Below are 20,972 nucleotides of genomic sequence, written 5' to 3'. Positions count from 1 at the left end.
GCTTAAAACTGGATATCCATATCACAACAGGAGGAATGGATTTTTTGCAACCTCACCCTCCCACTATCACTTCCTCATCTTTGGTGATCTGCATTGCCCTAAATGGGTTTTGCATGTAACTTGATTAATTGGGAGCATGCATTATTCCTTTGCAACTGACTGCATAATCTGGGCCACTATTAATAGATGTATTTGGCATGAATTTTTGAAAGGGACATTATGGTGGAACAACTAATTGATTTTTCTGAGGGTGTAACTGGCTAGCACATAAGAAGAGTCAGTAATTGTATTGTATTTGAATTTTTGGAAATATTAAATAAGGATGTTGGTTGCCATGTAAGGTGGGGTTCATGAGACTATATGTAAAATATTGAAGATGGATTGAAGATTGTTTAACTGATGAAGACTACATAGGAGGAATAAACACGTCATTTTCAGTTTGATAGCCTAGTTTCCTAGAATTCCACGTCATCGCTTGACCCTTAAGGCATGGTGGCTCAATGCTTAGCACTGCTGCGTCACTGTGCCAGGGACCCAGGTTTGATTGCAGCCTCGGTGTGGAGTTTGCACATTCTCTCTCTGTCTTGTGTGGGTTTCCTCAGCATGTTCCGGTTTCCTCCCACTGTTCAAAGATGTGCAGGTTAGGTGAATTGGCCATGCTAAATTACCCCATAGTGTGGAACAGGACATTCGACGTTTCGGGCACAGGCCCTTCCAGCATCTGCAGACCTCACTTTCTCCTGCTTTAATCGGGCAGAAATGTAGAATATTAGAGTGGGGGATTGGTTCTGGATGGAATACTTTTCAGAGAGTCGGTATGGATTTGTTGGGCCACACTGTAGGGATTCTACGATTTTCTGTCTATTAACCAAGCCACAGGCTGAGAACCTAGACTCCCATAAAAGGATTAACTTTATTGACACAGCTGGAAAGAAGTAAAAACATTGCTTCATTGACAGCTTTGTGGTGTTATCATAAGTGATTTCCTTCTGCGATCTCTTTGATAAATAGCACAATATTTATTTTTACAAGACAAAATGGTGTAATGTTTTGTTATTGATACTTTAAGGTCTGATTCATGGGTACTTTTGTATGGTTGTAGTAATTTTCTTTAAAAAAAATTATGCATGGGTTGTTTAAGCCATTGTGCATGTGCTATTGTTATGAAAAAGTTCATAGGTTCTCTACAGAGTATATACTGAGTGAATATACATGAAAGGGCTGTGAGTTGGCATGGGATGATAAGGATCCACCAGGCATTGGCGGGGAGGGAGGCAAGTTTATTAACAATGGAAGTCTATGATTGAAAATAAGCTGTGAGGAGGATGCATAGAAACTGCAAAATGATACCAACTGGTTAAGAGTTTGATCAAGAAAGTGAAAAACGTAGTATAATGTAGGATAGTGTGACCTTAAGTCAGAAGAGATTGTGTAGTAAGAATAGAAAAGTAGACTTACTTTAAAATATTTTTTTTGAATTGCTAAATATTGCTATTTAAAGAGATTGACATGTCCATGTAATGAATTGCAGAAAGTTAACGTGCAAGCATAGCAAACAATTAGGCATGCAAAATATGTTAACCTTTATAGTATAGCTATAGCTGCCAGAATGGGCAGACAAAAGACATATGGAATTTAATAAAGGGAAGTGTGAGGTGATGCATTTTGGCAGAAAGAAGAGGCAATATATACTCTTTGACAAAGTTCTACAGAGTATGCAGGAGCAAAGGGAGCTTGGGAGTTCATATGTGTGGATAGGCAGCTACTATTAAGAGAGTAGCTAGCAAACCAAATTGGATCTTGGGATCCATAAATAGAGGCATTGTGTTCAAGCCCAGTAAGATTTTCTGAACTTTATTATTTCTCTGGTTCGCCAAACCGAAATATTGCATTGATCTGGTTACCACATTTAAAAAGGATAAGAGGCTCCTTGAGTGAATTCAAGTATGTTCCCAGGGTTGTAGGATTTTAGCAGGTTGAGAAAGGTAGTTCACTTTTGATCAAATTAAATTGAGGGAATTTGTTAAACGTGGACAAGATTATGGCAGGCCTGGGTAAGGAAGACAAAGTAAAGCTATCCCCATTAAATGATGGTGCAAGAACCTGTGGTTACACATTTAAGGGTTTTGGAAAGAAATACATAGAGGATGCGAGGAAGAACATTTTCATACAATGAGTGCTAATACTAAGAATGTACTGCCTACAAGGATGGTGGACAGAGAGACGATTACTGATTTCAAAGGAAATTGGGTGGATACTTGAGAGAAAGAAGCATTAGAATGGGTGAATAGAACAGATAGGATTGCTGTTAAAGAGGTGTCATGGACTCCATGGACTGAATGGCCTCCTGAGTCATAATATCTAAATATATGACTCTTGTAAGGGAATTGGAGTGTAAGAATAAGGATGATTTGCTAAATATAAAGGGCTTTGGTGACCATGAAACCACGTACCTGAGTACTGTGCATAATTTTGAACTTTTACTAAAGAAATGATATACTTGTCTGAGAGGAAGTACAACAAATGTTCACTAGGTTGATTCCAAGGATGAGAAGACTGTCTTATGAGGAGTGATTCAGTACAATGGTCCTTTAATTTAGAAGGTTAAAAGGTGACTTAACTAAGAGCTTGACAGGGTGAAATGCTTGTTGCCCTGGCTAGAGAGTTTAGAACAAGGACTCATCAGTTCACATTAAGATGTCAATAATTTAGGACCAAGATAAGGAGAAACTTATTCATTTAGGTTAGAGATATTCAGAATTCTCTGTCCAGAAGCCCCTGGAATTAATGTAGGAAATGCAATGCAAGTAAAAGGCAATAGCATAGTGGATTGTTGCTGATCTAGTAATCAAGACACCCAGGTAATGTTCAAATCCTTGCGTTCAATCCCAACACAGCGGGTGAAATTTGAATGGCAGATAATAGGATTTAAACTTGATAACAGCCTAAAGATGACCATGAAACCATTGTTGTAAAAGCCAGTCACTAGTGTGACTCCAACCCCTCAACAATGTGGTTTACTTAACCGTTGTCTCAAACACCTTAGCACAAAGCAACCCCACATCCAACAAATTAAACACAAATTTGCCATTTGGGTCATTCCTGTGCCCAATTCTATCTTACCCTAATTCCTAATAACATGCATCTCTGTAGCAAAACATTCCAAGGAATTTACCAAATTTGTAACTATGATTTTGTAGGCAGCATGGTGGCTCAGTGGTTAGCATTGCTGCCTCACAGCATCAGAGACCCAGATTCAATTCCACCCTCGGGAAACTGTGTGTCTGTATGGATTTCCTCTGGATGCTCTGGTTTCTTCCCACAGTCAAAGGATGTGCAAGTTAGGTGCATTAGGCAAAAGTGAGGACTGCAGATGCTGGAAACCAGAGTTTAGATCAGAGTGGTGCTGGAAAAGCACAGCAGGTCAGGCAGCATCCAATGAGCAGGAAAATCGACGTTTTGGGCAAAAGCCCTTCAACAGGACTAGAGACAGGAAGCCTCCAGGGTGGAGAGATCTACCCTGGAGGCTTCCTGCCTCATTTCCTGATTAAGGGCTTTTGTCCGAAATGTTGATTTTCCTGCTCCTCGGATGCTGCTTGACCTGCTGTTCTTTTCCAGCACCACTCTGATCTATGTTAGGTGGATTGCCCACGGGAAATGTAAGGTTATAAAGATAGGATGGGTCTGGGTGGGCTGCTGTTCGAAGGGTTGATGAACAATCAATGTTCCGAATGGCCTGCTTCCACACTCGGGATTCTATGAGTCTGTCCTCAAAAGCAACTGCTGTTAACATGTCTGCTGTGTGCATATCTGAGCTCCATGTCGATATGAATCAAAGATAGCCTTAAAGGGATATTGGATAACAGAGAAGAAATAAAGCATAATGTTTGAGGACAAAGCAGCATGGGGAGGAAACTGTTACCATTGCCAATTGAATGGCCTATTATTAAAATAATAAATGAGGTGTACCACATTCACCATATTTTTCCCCTTCTTGACAAAACAATCTTGGAGAAACTATGCTCAATCATGAGGTATCCACATAATCTGAAACTTCATCATCCCAGATTCATCGATTCTGCACAGCTTTCTAGAATGCCACCATTGGCATGGTCAATCTTATCATTCGCATTTGACCTTTGCTATGAGAAAGTCCATCTCTGTCTTGTGGCAACTACTTAAGAATGTGATCATCAGCAAAATGATGGAAGGAGTCATTGAGAGTGCAGTCAAGAATCACTTGCTCAGCCATAAGCTACTCACTGACACTTTTTAGGTTCCACTAGGTCCATTCAGCTCCTGACTTCATTTCCACCCTGGACAAAATAGCTGAAATCTTGAGGTGAGGTGTGAGTGATTGCCATTGAAATCAGCACAGAAGTTTGCCAAATACGGCATCAAGGTATTGTAGTCAAACTGAAATAATTGAGAATCAAGGGTAGTTCTCCATTCGTTGGATTTACACCTGTGACAAAGGACAATAGATATGGTTATTGGAGGTTAGTCATCACAGTAGCAGAATATGACTGCAAACGTTCCTCAGTGTAGATATTTTCCTATTCACACTGTTCTAAGATTTATTGCACACTTCTGGAGCAGATGGGACTTGAACTTGGTCCTTCTGGTGCAGAGCTATGGACACTACCACTGCACCCCAAGAACCCCTTAATTTAGTTCAAATTTAAGGTAAGGTCATCATAGCCCTAGCAGGCCATTGGCTGCTCCCTCATTAGAGGGATGGCTGGTAGGAGTTTAACTGCGGCTACTACACCTCAGGCAAAGTGCAAGATTGAGAAGGCAGGAACTTCATGGTAATGTCAGCCAGATGGGAATTAAACCTGCACTGTTGATGTTACTCTTTATTACTAGCTAGCTATCCAGTCAATTCCCCCCTAACCTTCTCAGTGTAGTGTCCTAAGCTTAACCAAATTTTCAGTTCCTTCATCAATATCCTTCCTTCCATCATAAGATCATAAGTGGTGATGGCCGCTGATCATTACATAATGGTATGAATCGTTCACAGCTCCTCAGATAGATTTTTAATGAAAATCTATTCTCTGTATCTAGACCATGAAACTATTGTCAAATGGCATAAAAACTCTGCTGCCCTTACCTAGTCTGGCCACTCAATTGTCCCAAACAGGAATTAAATCGATGAACCATCTAGCTTCAACTAAGAGACCAGAAACGACAAACTCACCAAACTTTGTCAACACTGCTGAATCCTCCTTACTAACATGTGGGAACTTGTGCAAGAATTGAGAGAACTGTCCCACAAACAAATCAGGCAACAGCCTGATATAGACATATTCAGTTTATCATATGTTACAGACAGTGAGACAGAGAAATTGATCAGTGATCTGGGATAGGAGCTTGATTTTGTAAACAAGAAAAGTATGAAGATCTTGCATGCAATAATAAGAGAAGCTCAGCCTTTGACTCTTACTAACAGGTACACAGTATGTGGTACCTATGTGAATAAGGACAATTATTTCAAGTATAAGCAAACTGACCGTTGCACCATGTTGCATGAAACTTTATGTTAGGGAAGTGAAAGGGTTTGTATTATTTTTATTTGTTCAAGGGATATAGAATAGCATTTCTTGCCCATCCCTTATTGCTCTTGAACTAGCTGGCTAGGCTATTTAGAGGTCAGTTAAAAGTCAACTACATTATGATGGATCTGGACTCCCGTTTAGGCCAGACCAGGTAAGGACAGCAGATTTCCTTCCCTAAAGGATATTAGTGAACCAGATGTGTTTTTTGGGCAATCAATAATGTTTGTCGCTGGACTAGCTTTTTTTAAAATGCTAGATTTTATAAAATTGAATTTAAATTTTATAAAATTAAATTTAAATCTACTATGGTGGGATTTGAACCCATGTCTTAGTGGAGTAATCCTCACTGAAGTCCATGAAGGTACCTGTCATTGATGGGATACTGGTACAGTAAGTCAAGGGCTGCTTCCCAAAACACCAGGATAACTTGGAACATGGATAAACTCCAATTCTTGCATGATTCCCTTCCTAAGACAATTCAGGTGGACTGGCAATGGTCAGACATCAATTTGGGCTATTCTCGGCCTGGACTGTATGCCTCTGTAGTTCAGAGAGTGAGTCATGCCTAGTTCTCTACTTTGTTGCTGACAGTCTGAGGGGTTGAAAATTCCTGAAGAAGGGCTTATGCCCGAAACGTCGATTCTCCTGTTCCTTGGATGCTGCCTGACCTGCTGCGCTTTTCCAGCAACACATTTTCAGCTCTGATCTCCAGCATCTGCAGTCCTCACTTTCTCCAGTCTGAGGGGTTGGTCTAATATGTTTTCTGGAAGATTTGCAGGCAGAGGTTGGGATCAGGACATTCTCATCTGGAACTTTCCGCTTCAGTGTTGCCACACTCAGTTTATTGGATCTGTACACAGAAACTTCGGGGAAAGTGGATTGGGATAAAGGGGTTGCTGCTGATAGAAGGAGATTTGTGAACTACTTTAAAGTCAGATTGCTTCAGGCTGTGGGGAAAGGGGGATGACATTCGTGAAGGGGGCAACAGTACTGCAATCTCAGAATAGACTCAAGTGTGGATGCTCAGGAGATCTTGCAGGAAGTGGAGTTTGTCCATGTTCAGATACACCATTCCTTCAATGGGGATTGCCAGGGGCTGGGTGGGAAGTTGAGCAGGTACAAGAAAAATCTGCAGACAGATTGCATCAGGACCTGGGGAGGTGCAAAGCCTATGGGGTTTAGATGGAGGGCTATTTGGAAGGGATGTTTTGGGGTTCATTATCACATAGAAATCAGAGCTGCAAACAGTGGCTGAGGAGCACTCACTGTCACCTTCTATTGTGAAAATTGAAAGTGTGCAATGAGAAAGAAAATGGCTATGACCACACTCTGAGTGGGTAGCATAAGTGACTCAATCTGCGCACTAATGTGAGGGTATATACTGGCTCATGCACTATATTGGAGTCAGACCTGTGAGGTCTCTCATTCTAATGCTTTGCCCCATCACTGTCCAAGTCAATCACAACACATATAATCACTTAAGCCAAGGAAAGAACCCCTGTTTTAGGACAAGAGGCAGTGATATCACCAGGACGCATTGCCATGTGTACGCCTTGTTCTGCATCTTGCAGAACAAGGCGTTCCACAAGCTGCAGCAGACTCTCAACACAGAAGTCAATCCGTGATACATCCTGAATGGACATGAAGTTATGCATTATGAAGACATACATAAATTTGGGGCAACATAGAGAAACAGACAACCAGATGTAAGGTCAAAACAGTGGAATTTATAGAAATGTACTAAATAATTGTCACTCATGCCACCAAATGGTCTCAGTACATTTTCTTCTGTATATTTCATACTTACTCTGGCAGAGTGGAGAGATCCTTTGGCTTTCTGGCACTGCTGACTGTTCTTCTACGGTGTTGAGATAGCAGTGATTCAGGCAGTGATGTTGGAACAGGCTAGCTGGTCTGGTGGCACTGCCTACTCTGCTAGTCACCCAGGAAAAGCACTCCTGTCCTTTGCAACTCCCCTTCAATCAGGACCCCCATGTCCCTGTCAGAAAATTGTGGTGCCATTTTCCCCTACCCAGACACCCTCTAAAAAATGCCTTTGACTAAACTGGGCAGCTTTTGAATACCGATGCACAGCAGCCTTTGCGTGTGCACAGGAATTTTACTCTTACAGTGTATATCTGCTGAGTGATGAAACATTATGAGAATTCTGCATGGTAAGATGGAGATGAAATCAAACATCAGGGATGCCATAGGAACAAGGTGGGTAGTCAATGAGGCATATTTGGTATGATGCAGTATAAATCTTGCTAGGTCTAAATTCCTGGTTCAAAAGGTTTTTGGGAAATGGGTTTTCAATTCATGGAAGCATTAGCATGAGTTTTTAGTAAAGTCCAAACCATGACCACGACAAACTAGAAAGACAAGGGCAGAAGATAAAAGGAACACCATCATCTGCCAGTTCCTTTCCCAGCCACTCACTATCGTGACTTGGAAAATCTCAATGATCCTTTTGACACTGTATCAAAATCCTAGAACTCCCTTTCTATATTAAATGGACTGTAATGGATCAAAAAGGCAGCTAACCACCACCTTCTCAAGGACAAGTTAAGGTGGGCAATAACTGCCTATCTAGTGAGAGATGTCTAAATCCTATGAAATAATAAGAAATAGAAGCATTATTATTGTGTACCATTATTATTGTGAATTATTGCACAATATGGCAGGATTAATTAATAACCTCATACCACAGCGGATCAGTGGTTAACACTGCTGCCTCACAGCACCAGAGACCTGGGTTCGATTCCAGCCGAGGGTGACTGTCTATGCAAAGTTTGCACATTCTCCCTGTGTCTATTGGGTTTCCTCCGAGTAATCCAGTTTCTCTCCACAGACCAAAGATGTGCAGGTTAAGTGAATTTGCCACTCTAAATTGCCCATAGTGTTTAGGGATGTGTAGGTTAGGTGTATTAGTCAGGGGAAATGTAGAGTAATAGGGTAGGGGAATGGGTCTGTGTGGATTTGTTGGTCCAAATGACCTGTTTCCAACTGTAGGAATTCTATAATCCTGTGAAAAGACCGTCTCCGAAATAGTGATCATTATGCAATTAAATTGTATACTAAATTTCAAAGCAACATACATCAATCACAAACAAAACTCTAAACTTAAACCAAATCAATGACATAGTAATGAGGGTAAGCCTGCTAAGTTTCTTTATATAAGTAGACGAAAATGCATGCCAGTAAACAGTGAGAAGCACCTGTAGAAATATTTCAGAATGGTCAAGAAAAAGATATTCCTTTGAAAAACAAAACTCAGCAACAAAAATCCATCTGTAATTTAATAAACAGATTAAGAATAGCGTGATGAAAAGTGTGTGAATTGGAATGTTTAAAGTTTGGATTTCAAAATAGTGTTGTTTACTTTTGTGAAAGATATATTTTTAAAAGCAAACTAGGTCAGACAATTCTTCAGGAACATTGACCTAATTGAGTATGTGACAGAGAGGCGGAACCTTCTGGAGTGTTAATGGAATAAGATGTTTATAGTTTTTGGCTATGTCTGAGTTGCATTGAGGTTTTTGGAAGTATTTTCACTATATCTTATCAAACTCACCTCATTAACTATCTACCACACTGCTATGGCATCGATCATATCAATTCCAGTGCTGCCATATCATTCACCATTCCCAGAACAATATACTATTCAGCGGATATCCTAAAACTCCATCCCTTGCATCTGTGCCATCTTTAAAAGCCTGTTGTACACTGGATAAGCACTGTCAGTCCAGAGTTGCCCAGCATGGTTTCTTACATTTGGCCAGACATGGAAAACAGGGGAAATCAGAGCCCCACTTTGTGGGCAGAGACCTGGAGGTCCTACTGCTCAGGGTGGATACCACGAAACCAGATCATGCTAGTCTGGCCCAAGTTGCCACCCAGAATAAAGTAGTTTGAGCTATCTGAAGGAATGCAGTGCACTGTCGGAAGAAGTTTAATGATGTTTTCCATTCCACCAGTGTAAGTTTCACCACATTCTTTCTAATACCTCACACTCACTCTATCTCTACTATTCTATGCATTTCCCAACATTCATACTCTGCCATTCTTACTAATGCTTAGCATTTTCCATACTCACTGTCACCCATCCCAACCTCGACATCACTAACCCTACATGTCCTCAGCATTGCCTAACCACCCACTCTGGACACTTGTCCATCTGCACCAAAAGTGACATCTAGTGTACCCACTTTCATCTCCCTAATATCTACCTCTCTCATTCCAGGAGGTATACAATCCTCAATGGAGCAGAAAGACTCAAGACAGGCTGTTTATATTTAGCTCCTCACCCTTCCTGACTTTGACTACCCTAAATGGCTCACTGACTGGTTTCAAACCTCCGGACTGATATCAGAGGCTAACTTTGATATACTACACCAGGAACCCCGGAGTCGGAAAGTGTGGTGCTGGAAAAGCATAGCAGATCAGGCAGCATCTGAGGAGCAGGAGAGTCGGTGTTTCAGCCATAAGCCTTTCATCAGGAATGGCGTGGAGTGGGGGGAGGGGAAAGGGAGCTGAGAGATAAATAGGAGGATGGGGTGTGGGTGGGGGGAAAGTAGCAGGGAAAGCGATAGGTAGATATAGGTGGGGGCAAGATGGTGATAAGTCTGAGGGGAGGATGGACTGGATAGGTAGGAATTGGTGAAATCAATGTTGATGCTATGTGTCAATTTCACCAGTTTCCTTATGTCCCGTCCCCACCTCATCCCAGATCCAACCGTCGAACTCAGCACTGCCCTCTTGAACTGTCCTACCTGTCCATCTTCGTTCCCCCTACATTCCTGATAAAGGGCTTATGCCTGAAACGTCGATTCTCCTTCTCCTCAGATGCTGCCTGACCTGCTGTGCTTTTCCAGTGCCACACTTTTTAACTCTAATCTCCAGCATCTGCAGTTCTCACTTTCTGTCAGGAACCCCTGAGCAAAGGCTGATAACGTTGACAAACATCTTGAGGTTGTGTCTGCATTTAAGGCAAGACAGAACAAAAATCTAGCATGATAGCTCTGGCTGAGAGGGCAAAGAGCTACAGACAATGCAAGGCAGGGACGCTGTGAGCATCCAGGTGGGTTCAAAATGAGCAATAATTATGACAGCAGCGAACAACCTGGAGATGCAGCCAGTCCATGAACTGGGTGCAAGACCCTGAGAAAAATTTCTGCGCAGAAGTGTCCTGTAAGTGGATCAGAGAAGCACTATGAGGGTTCTTAGAGGCTGATGCATGTCAGATTCTAATGACTGTAGATGTGGGTGTGTGTGGCCAGTGCCCAATGATCACACCTGAGAATTTGGTGTCTGGTACGTAGAGGTCCTTCAGAGAAAGCAGTAAACTAAATTTACCAAGTACCCACTCTTTTCCATGTCAAACTTTCTCTATGTCGAGCCTGTTTCGTGAGTTTGATAAGATAGGCTGTTGAACATTAATGAGGTGAGTTGGGCCAACAACAGAGCATTCAGTGAGCTGACAATTCCCTTTAATTGGCAATGAGAAACCTGTGAAAAGCAGAAAAGATGGGGTGAGATGCTACTGTCATTAGATTGACATCGGCAACCTTTGTATATGATTCTGCCACAAATGATGCCATCTCCCACATTGCTCAGAACTCTCTAAAATTCCAAAAATTAGATAGTTTCTTTCCTAGAAAAGTGAATTTCAGAGCAATTAAGTGAATTTGTTATCCCAGTAGGAAAGTTTGGATTTTGCAGCTTCCAGACCAGGAGTGTTTGGGTAGAAATTTGCACTTCGTTGGAAGTTGAGTGAGCATATGCTATGATAGTAGTTTGGAGATGCTGCCTGTGCCCATGGACTGGGGGCATGGCTTTGTGTGTAGGAAATTGTGTCTCACTAACTTGATTGAGATTTATGAACAAGTGTCAAAGAAGATTGATGAAGGCAGAACGATGAATGTTGTCTATTTGGACTTCAGCAAGGCATTCCACAAGGTTCCACATGGTAGACTTAGCAAAGTTAGATCACATAGAATCAAGGGAGAGCTATCTATTTGAATACAAAATTGGCTTGAAGGTAAGAGACAGAGGGTGGTGGTGAGGGATGCTTTTCAGACTGAAGGCCTGTGACCATTGTCGCAGAGATTGGTGCTGGGTCCATTTTTTTTTGTCATTTATATAAATGATTTGGATGTGGATACAAGAGGTATGGTTAATAATTTTGCAGATGACACCAAAATTGGTGATGTAGTGGAAGGCAATGAAAGTTATCTCAGAGTACAACAGGACAATCAGATCAGGCATTGGGTTGAGGAGTGGCAGATGGAGTTTAATTTGATAAATGTGAGTTGCATTTTGGTCTGGCAAATCAGGGATGGACTTAATGGTAGGAACCTGGGGAGTAGGCTGAACAAAGCAACCTGGGTGTGCAGATTCATAGTTCCTTGCAAGTGAAGTCGCAGGTAGGCAAGGTAGTGAAGAAGGCATTTGTTATGTATGCCTTTATTGGACAGTGGGTTGGGTATTGGAGGTGGGATGTCGTGTTGTGGCAGTATAGGGCATTGGTTAGTTCACCTTTGGAATACTATGTTTAGTTCTGGTCTCTCTGCTATTGGAAAGATGTTGTGAAACTTGAAAGGGTTTAGAAAAGATTTACAAGGATGTTGTCAGATTGGAGGTTTTGAGCTATGGGGAGAGGCAGAGTGGGCTGGAGCTATTTTCCCTTGACCACTGGAGGCTGAGGAGTGACCTTATAGAGGTTTATAAAATCATGAGAGGTCTGAATAGGGTGAATAGACAAGGTCTTTTCCCTGAGGTAAGAGTTCAAAACTAGTGGGCATAGGTTTAAGGTGAAAGAGAAAAAATTTAAAAGGGACAACTTTTTCACACAGAGGGTGAGCTACCAGAGAAAGTAGTGGATACTGGTACAATTACAACTTGGAAGGATACTTGAATGGGAAGGATTTAGAGGGATATGGGCTAAATGTTGCCAAATGGGACTGGATTAATTAAGGATAGCTGGTTAAAATGGACGAATTGTAATGAAAGATCTGTTTCATGCTGTGCAAATCTATGACTCAATGACTCTGAGGAAGTCTGTGCTCTCAGTTTTGTGAGTATTCATGTAAGAAAATCAATAGTTCAGATGACAGAACCTAAGGAGTATCAGTAAAATTTAAAGATTTGATACAGAGAGGTAATTTTTCAAGATTTGACACTTTGTATTAGGTAATGTCAGGAAACAAGTTGAAACTTGGTTTTAAGATCTCTGTGTTGTACACGTGGATAGCTATTTTTGTATAATCAATTTCTGCTGCGTTGTTAAAAAAATCTGCATGCTTTTGTATGCATATGTTCCCGTGACTGACGACCAAATAACTATCTTTTTTTTAATCATACCATCTATCAAGGCAAATTTCATTTTGGGTTGTGACTTGTCCAGTGGTATCATCATTTGTGGTTGTAACAGTAGAAATAAATACAAATAAAGATGTGTTATGTTTGAAAGAATAGTACTGAATCTGAAAGAAATTGATAAAAATGGATAAAACTGAATCTGAGAGTTAAGTAACAGAGTAATTGATGTAAACACTGATCCCATAGAAACAGAGGCAGGAAAAATTATCATATGGAATGAGGTAATGATGGAGTCATTGACAAATATTTTGTGGCTGTCTTCACAGTAGAAGACACAAATCACGAACTAGAAATCCAGGATAATCTAGGAGCCAAATGGAGTATGGAAATTAAAGTAATTCACATCAGAACAAAACAAATCAGATAATAATAGAAGACTAAAATCCAGTCAGTCATAGAGTTATACAGCAAGGAAAGAAACCCTTCAATCCAACTCGTCCTTACCAATCAGGTTTCCTCAACTAAACTAGTCCAAAGATGTGCAGGTTAGATGGATTGGCCATGCTAAATTGCCCATAATGTCCAGGGATGTGCAGGCAAGGTGGGTTAGCCATAGTAAAAGTAGGGTTACAGGGATAGGAAAGGGGTTTGGGACTGGGAGGGATGCTCTATGGAGAGTTGATGTGGACTCGATGTGTCACAAAGCTAGTCCTTTTTTTTCCTAAAAGCTGTTCCTTGGCTCAAGGATACTCTTTCCTTGATTTTTTTTTCAAAGGGGTAATAAACCGGGCCAGACTCCAATCAGTCTGGTTTGGTACAGATGAAAAGGATTGTGAGAGGCCTTTTGTTTTTATGTAAACAGATGAGACTTTCAGCCAAAGTGGTTGTGTTTTAAAAGTGACGTGCATAAAGAGAGGGGAATGGCCAGCTCTCTAGCTGAGCTGAGCAGTTTTAGTTCAGTCTTGAGCAGGTTGGAAGTTCAATAGGGAGCTGTGTGGAAAGTCTCTTTCTCTCTCTTTATGCCCTTCAACTTCAACCTGTAAGCATGTATTCCATTTATACTGGTTTTTAAAGGGAGTTTGCTTATTGGAACTGTTGTGTATACTCGGAACAGCATAATTAAGTCTAGCTGGATAGATTGAGTTCAATAGGGGTTCTTTATTCTGTTCTTTGTGTTCCATTGTTTAATTTTGTGAATAATGTTTTGTCTGTTTTCAACTCTAGTAGTCAACCGAATTAACTTAATCTGGGTAATTATCCCTATACACTTACTGAAACAAATTGCAAAATTGCAAAATTATGGTCTGAGCTGCCTGCTTAAGAATGTTTTGAGTGGCCTGGCTTAGTCTATAACATCTGGGTCAAATGGCCATTTTCCACTCTGTCGGGATTCTACATTTCTATGATTTGTCTACATTTGGTCCATATCTCTCTCAACCTTTCATATTCATATGCTTTTCCAAATGTCTCTTAAATTTTGCAACTATGCCTGTATCTACCACTTCCTCTGGCAATTCATTCCATATACAAACTACCTCTTTGTGAAAACATTGCCCCACAGGTCCCTTTTATGTCTTTCTCCTCACCTTAAAATTATGCCCTCTAGTTTTGACCTCTCCTACTGTAGGGAAAAGACCTAGTTATTCACCTTATCTATCACTTTAACTCACATTCTCGAGATAACTTAAAGTTTTATTAAAAAGGTGACATCTCAGCTCAGACAATGCATTTAAAGGTGTGAGGTTACAGTCAGTCTGTACCCCAATCTTAAATCAGACTAGTTCTATTTACAAAGTGGAATTTACAAAATATTACATGGATTGACTGCCTGCAAACTGCCCAGCCTTTAGGACAACACTGACCATAACACTGTAGAACCCTGTCATGGAAACCACTGCAAGACATGTCAGAGTGTCCACAGAGATACCAATATTACACATGGGCACACCACCCACTATGGGGACGTGGCAGGTACATGTGTGACTCGGCCAATGTTGTCTATCTCAAATGCTGCAGGCAAGGAAGACCAATGCATGGCACATTGATGAGACTAAGCAGTCGCTATGACAATAGATGAATGGACACCGCGCAACAATCACCTGACAGGGGTGTTCCCTCCCAGTCAGGGAATACTTCAGCAGTAAGGAGCATTCGGCCTCAGATATTCGGAAGACCATCCTCCAAGGCAGGATAGGCAACAACGCAAAGTGGCCGAGCAGAGGCTGATAGCTAGGTTCAGTACCTATGAGGATGACCTCAACTGGGATCTTGGATTCATGTCACTCCACAGGTGACCCCACTACATTATACACTCTATCTCTCTCTCACATACATAAACACACATAGATACACACAGGCACGCAGACTGTCTCTCTTTCACACACACTCTCTCATACACCGCCCCCCCCCCCCCCCCCCCCCCACACACACACACACACACACTTTCTCCCAGGCTTATGCCCCCCATCACACTCACACACACACTTTACCAAGCTTGCACAAACACAAACACACTCTCTCACATGAACTCACACTGACACGCACACACTCACATGCACATTTTCACTCTCTCTTTCTCTCTTTCACATGACTACATCAGAAATACTTGGTTTTAATTTTGATCTCCACATTTAAGAAAGTGTACACTTATATTGAAGGCAATACAACAAAGGTAGGTTCCTGGGATATAGAACATGGAAGCAATGTCTCAGAATAAAGGGATCATCAGTTAGGACTAAGCTGAGGAAATGTTTCTTCACTCAAAGAAAGATATGATTTTGGAATTCTGTAACTCATTATGATATATTAACAGCTGAAGTGGACAGAGTTTGGTCTCTCAGAGAATCAAATAATATGAAAAAAGAAGTAGAGTTGAAGTTGAAGATCAGCTATGATTGTACTGAATGACAATCAGGCTTGGGGAAACATATGGTCTCCTCCTTGTTCCATTTCTTAAGTTCTCATTTCTGAAAGCTTCCTCTCCTGTTTACCCACATAACCAAGTCACCTAGCACTTCTGTCGACCGTGGGCCTTCTCTTACTTAATCATGTTCCTGTGTTCCTATGTGATCTAATTTGATTGTTTGGGATGGATGGGGATCGAAAATACTACAATTTATCTTTTTTCAGAATCCTGATGGGAAGCAGGCTGTTACAGTGTTAGAATTCAAGAAGTAGTGTCATAACAACTCACAAGCCACATTTGTAGACCCAAACTTTTCTCCAATCCTGTGGGTAAATTTTATGTAATGAGGGCATATCATTTCAGTAGTCACTCAATTTCTGGAGTTTCTACCAAAGTAATGGAAATAGAAATAGATTTCCAGAGGCTAAAGGGGTCAAGGAGTATGGGGAGAGCATGGGAGTATTCAGAATCAGTCATGATCATGTTGAATAACAGAGTGGGCTCAATGGGCTATATGGGCTTTTCTTGCTCCTATTTTCAATTTCTATAGTATGGTAGGAGATCATGAGATGTTCTCCAGAAATTACTGGAGCAGTTTTTAAGGAAAAAGTGAAAGAGTAGGGCATCTCAGCTATGAGAAATAAAACACAGATACAAAGTGGGGAATAGTTGTTGAAAGAATGATTGTTTATATCGTCTATTTGTCCAATAAAAGTGAAAAAAAAAATTAATTTTAAAGTTTACCTTTTCTTGGATAAAAACTGAAACAGATTTATTCTGATCTGGAAATTTTTATTGTAAAACATCACTGTCACCTTGGGAAAGCTATTGGTAAAACATTATCAAATTAACAAAGTATAATATAAGTAGGAGCAGGAGTACCAAATTCAGACTCTTGAACCTGCTCAGCCATTTGATACAACCATGGCTGATCTCAAGATCTAGATTGGTAATTGAAACATTAGCTTAGAAAACAAGTTACCAAATAGACAGAACTACATATAAAGGAATGGAGGGATCAAACAAAGGTTTAATACATCAACATATTTTTTTTGTCTCAGGATCACTCTGACTGTAAAAGTGTCCACTTAATAATAAATACTTTTCCTTAATATCTTTTATGTCAGTTTCTGAGCATTTTATACTGTCATTTCTTGAACAGCAATGATTATTTCAATGATTAAACATTTTGATTGCAAGTAGATTGAAATGAGAATTTAAATTAGTAATCATTCTGCATATGGTCATAGTAATAGTTACGCATGAGAACATGCCTCTGAGTTATTTTAGAAATGGCAACACCCATAACTACCATTAGCAATTGTGGAAATAGATTATAAGTATGTAACTGTAGGTACTTCAGATAACATTGCTGTATATTTGTAGGTTTTTAAAATATTCTAATGTGTAATTTTTAATTTATTTTTTCTTTAAGGTTCAAACATTTGAAAGTTGCAGAAACTCTGATTAGTCTACTCATCGGTCAACCTGAGGAAGTCCTTATTAATGTTGTAGGAGCATTGGGGCAACTGGCACGAGATCCAGTCATTCGGGGTGCTATCCGGAGATCGAGTGGAATCGGTCCATTGGTCAATCTTTTAACTGGAACTAATAATGCTCTTCTTGTAAATGTCACCAAAGCAGTGGGAGAATGTGCTGTTGATCCTGAAAATATGTCGTATGTACCTTCTCTATTTTTGATATGCATTAAGTTTCTGTGTTGTTATGGAAAAATATGGAAACAATTTCAATGTGCGCATCTCTGCTTTTGACCCCACTTCTCTATTTTTGTTCTTTATTTTTCTATTTGCCATTCTCTGTCATTATGGTTCAGATATTTATAGGAAGACAGCAGGAGAGCAAAATGATGTGAGAAACCTGGAAATCTCAGGAAAGTAGATATGTTGCCACATGTAATGGCAGGTCCTCAATTATTTTTATTTCTCAGTTTCTTGCCAGGAACCATGTAGATTAACAGCATGGCCAGCTGATAAACGGGAAAGACAGAAATAAAATGCAGTGTTGACAGTAATTAGTAACAAAAACTTGCTTTTATATAGCATTTCTAACATAATGGAACTTCCCAAGGCACTTCACAGGACATTTATTAAACAAGATTTGATGCCAACATGCTGGAGACGTAACCAAATAATTGATCAGAGATAGGTTTTTAAAATATGTTAATTAAATAAGAAGAGAGGTCAAAATGCAGAGAGGTTTAGGGAAAGAATTCTCAAGCTTTTAGCCTGCACAGCCATAGGTGTGATTGCCAGTAGTACAGTGATTAATATCAGAAACGTGCAAGGGCCAGAATTGGCGGACTACAGAGAACTCGGTGAGCTGCAGGGCTGAAGATGTTTATTGTCTTGGGGTCAGGTAAAGCATGAAGGTATCAGAAACTAAGAAGAATTTTAAAGTTAAGGTGTTACTAGACTGTGAATCAACATGCAAGAGAGTACGGAGGTGATGTGTGGCCAGCAGGCACTGTGAATTACAAGATGGCAGCAGAGGTTTGGATAAACTCAGTTTTCTGTAAGTGGGAAGATATGGGTACTATCGGAGAGTGCATTGAAGTTGTCAAGTCTACAAATAACAAGGGCATGGAGGGGTGTTTCGACAGCAAATGAGTTGCAACAGAAATGGAGTCACCTGATGTTATGGAGTTGATAACAGGTGATTTTTATTTTTATTTGGCTTTGTGCATGGGAAATCATGTTTCACAAAAATGACTGAGTTTTTTGAAGAAGTAACAAAGAAGATTGATGAGGGCAGAGCAGTAGGTGTGATCTATATGGACTTCAGTAAGGCGTTTGACAAGGTTCCCCATGGGAGACTGATTAGCAAGGTTAGATCTCATGGAATACAGGAAGAACTAGCCATTTGGATACAGAACTGGCTCAAAGGTAGAAGACAGAGGGTGGTGGTGGAGGGTTGTTTTTCAGAATGGAGGCCTGTGACCAGTGGAGTGCCACAAGGATCAGTGCTGGGCCCTCTACTTTTTGTCATTTACATAAATGATTTGGATGCGAGCATAAGAGGTACAGTTAGTAAGTTTGCAGATGACACCAAAATTGGAGGTGTAGTGGACAGCGAAGAGGGTTACCTCAGATTATAACAGGATCTGGACCAGATCAGCCAATGGGCTGAGAAGTGGCAGATGGAGTTTAATTCAGATAAATGTGAGGTGCTGCATTTTGGGAAAGCAAATCTTAGCAGGACTTATACACTTAATGGTAAGGTCCTAGGGAGTGTTGTTGAACAAAGAGGCCTTGGAGTGCAGGTTCATAGCTCCTTGAAAGTGGAGTTGGGTAGATAGGATAGTGAAGAAGGCGTTTGGTATGCTTTTTTTTAATTGGTCAGAATATTAAGTACAGGAGTTGGGAGGTCATGTTGCGGCTATATAGGACATTGGTAAACCCTGCTCTGATTTACCTTTCCAAAACGCAGCACCTCACATTTATCTAAATTAAACTCTATCTGCCACTCCTCAACCCATCGGCCCATCTGATCAAGACCCCGTTGTACTCTGATGTAACCTTCTTTGTTATGCACTACACCTTCAATTTTGGTATTATCTGCAAACTTACTAACTATACCTCATATGTTCACATCCAATCATTTATATAAATGACAAAAAACAGTGATCCTTGTGGTGCTCCACAGCACATAGGCCTCCAGTCTGAAAGGCAACCCTCCACTTCCATTGTCTGTTTTCTACCTTCGACCTGTTCTCATATTTCTTGTCCACATTGCTCAAAGTCTAGGAAATTTCTGCCCAAAATATTTGAGTGTGACACAGGCACACCATGCAAACTGTTGCTATAATTGCAGAAGACTTACTGATGTGGCAGTGATGCATGGAATTAATTAATATCGATGGTTAGGGTGTGCATTTTGCAGTTTTGCATTTTTAAACCCATAATCCCGATTATTGGCCTCCATCATGGAGTTTACTCATTTCATCCCCACTCTCTCTGCATCATGGGATAGAGACACTGCTGATCGGTTTAGAATTTATTGTCCATCCATTGTTGCAGTCCATTTGGTGTAGGTAGACCCACAATTCCGTTAGGGAGGGAATTCCATGATTTTGAAAGAAAAGCAGTATATTTTCATGTCAAAATATTTCAAACTTGCAGGTGGTGTTATAGTCATGTGACTGCTGCTCTTGTTCTTCTAGTTGGTATTAGTCGGAGGTTTGTAAAGTGCTGTCTTAATGAGCCTTGGTGAATATCTGCAATACATCTTGTTGATGATACACACTGCTATTACTAAGAATTGTTGATGGAGGGAATGTTTGTGGACATGATGCCAATCAAGTGGGCAGCTTTGTCCTAGATGGTTGTTGTTGAATGCTATTGGAGCTACACTAATTTGGAAGTAGTCCACCACACTCCTGACCTAAGCTTTGAAGATGTTGGTCAGGCTTTGGGGAGTCAGGAGCTAAATTACTGGTAAGTTACTAAAGATGCCATGAGCTATGTTTGGAGGGTATAACCCTAGACCCCCAACAGCCATTCCTGTATGGCCCAAGGACAATGGAGAAGTTATGAGTTCTCTAGTGTCCTCCCAGGATACATGGCTGCTTAATTCTCCTCGTCATGGGTAGGACAGATATATTGTGCTTTGAGGAAAATAGCATCAGTTGCAATTATGGATCAAAGATTTGGACATGCCACACAAGTCATCTGTTGCATCTTGAAACAAGCCACTGGTTCAGGTCAGCTGTGACTTGGATTGCCACCCAATCCTGCTGAGAATATACCCTTCTCCAGCGGATGACACAAGTCAGTAATGATGGTCTAGTGTATCCTTAATCAGGGTGTGAGTGGAAGAAAGTGAAAGTGAAGCCTACAGATGTAAGTCTAATCAATCGCCTCCACTTTGTGGTGGATCTTCGCTTGCTCCTTCTCCCACTGGACTTTGCTGTTCTTTCTGGGTCTGCGAACAAAATAATAATTGCTGTCTTTTACTAGCTATCTTTGCAATTCTACAAAGGCCACAATGACTGTTTTCAGTGCAATTGTGTGAGATGCATGAGCACATAATTTGTGAAGAATATCGGAAAGAGAACACTATTTTATTAAAGGAACTCTTGAGCCCTCAAATCCATCAGAGTGAAGTCTCATGACCTCACACAGTGACATGGAAGCTTCCCAAGGAGATCATTGTTAAGCCTCAAAAATGAG

The 20,972-nt window shown here is 40.7% G+C and overlaps 1 protein-coding gene across 2 annotated transcripts in view; it reads left to right on the top strand.

The window, feature by feature from the left end:
- The window catches only part of odad2 (outer dynein arm docking complex subunit 2), a 384,917-nt gene that overhangs the window by 234,717 nt on the left and 129,228 nt on the right, over positions 1 to 20,972 (top strand). For both annotated transcript variants that reach the window (XM_043690488.2, XM_043690489.2), the window contains exon 16: positions 17,219 to 17,461. In XM_043690488.2, coding sequence (XP_043546423.2) covers positions 17,219 to 17,461 — 243 coding nt within the window. The remainder of the gene's footprint in view (positions 1 to 17,218; positions 17,462 to 20,972) is intronic.

Source organism: Chiloscyllium plagiosum, unplaced genomic scaffold (genome assembly GCF_037043375.1).
Source record: "Chiloscyllium plagiosum isolate Xiang-an unplaced genomic scaffold, Cpla_swu_hap1 HiC_scaffold_5, whole genome shotgun sequence".
NCBI lineage: Eukaryota > Metazoa > Chordata > Chondrichthyes > Orectolobiformes > Hemiscylliidae > Chiloscyllium > Chiloscyllium plagiosum.
The sequence above is the reverse complement of the archived record's forward strand: the minus strand, read 5'-3'. Positions and strand labels throughout refer to the sequence as shown.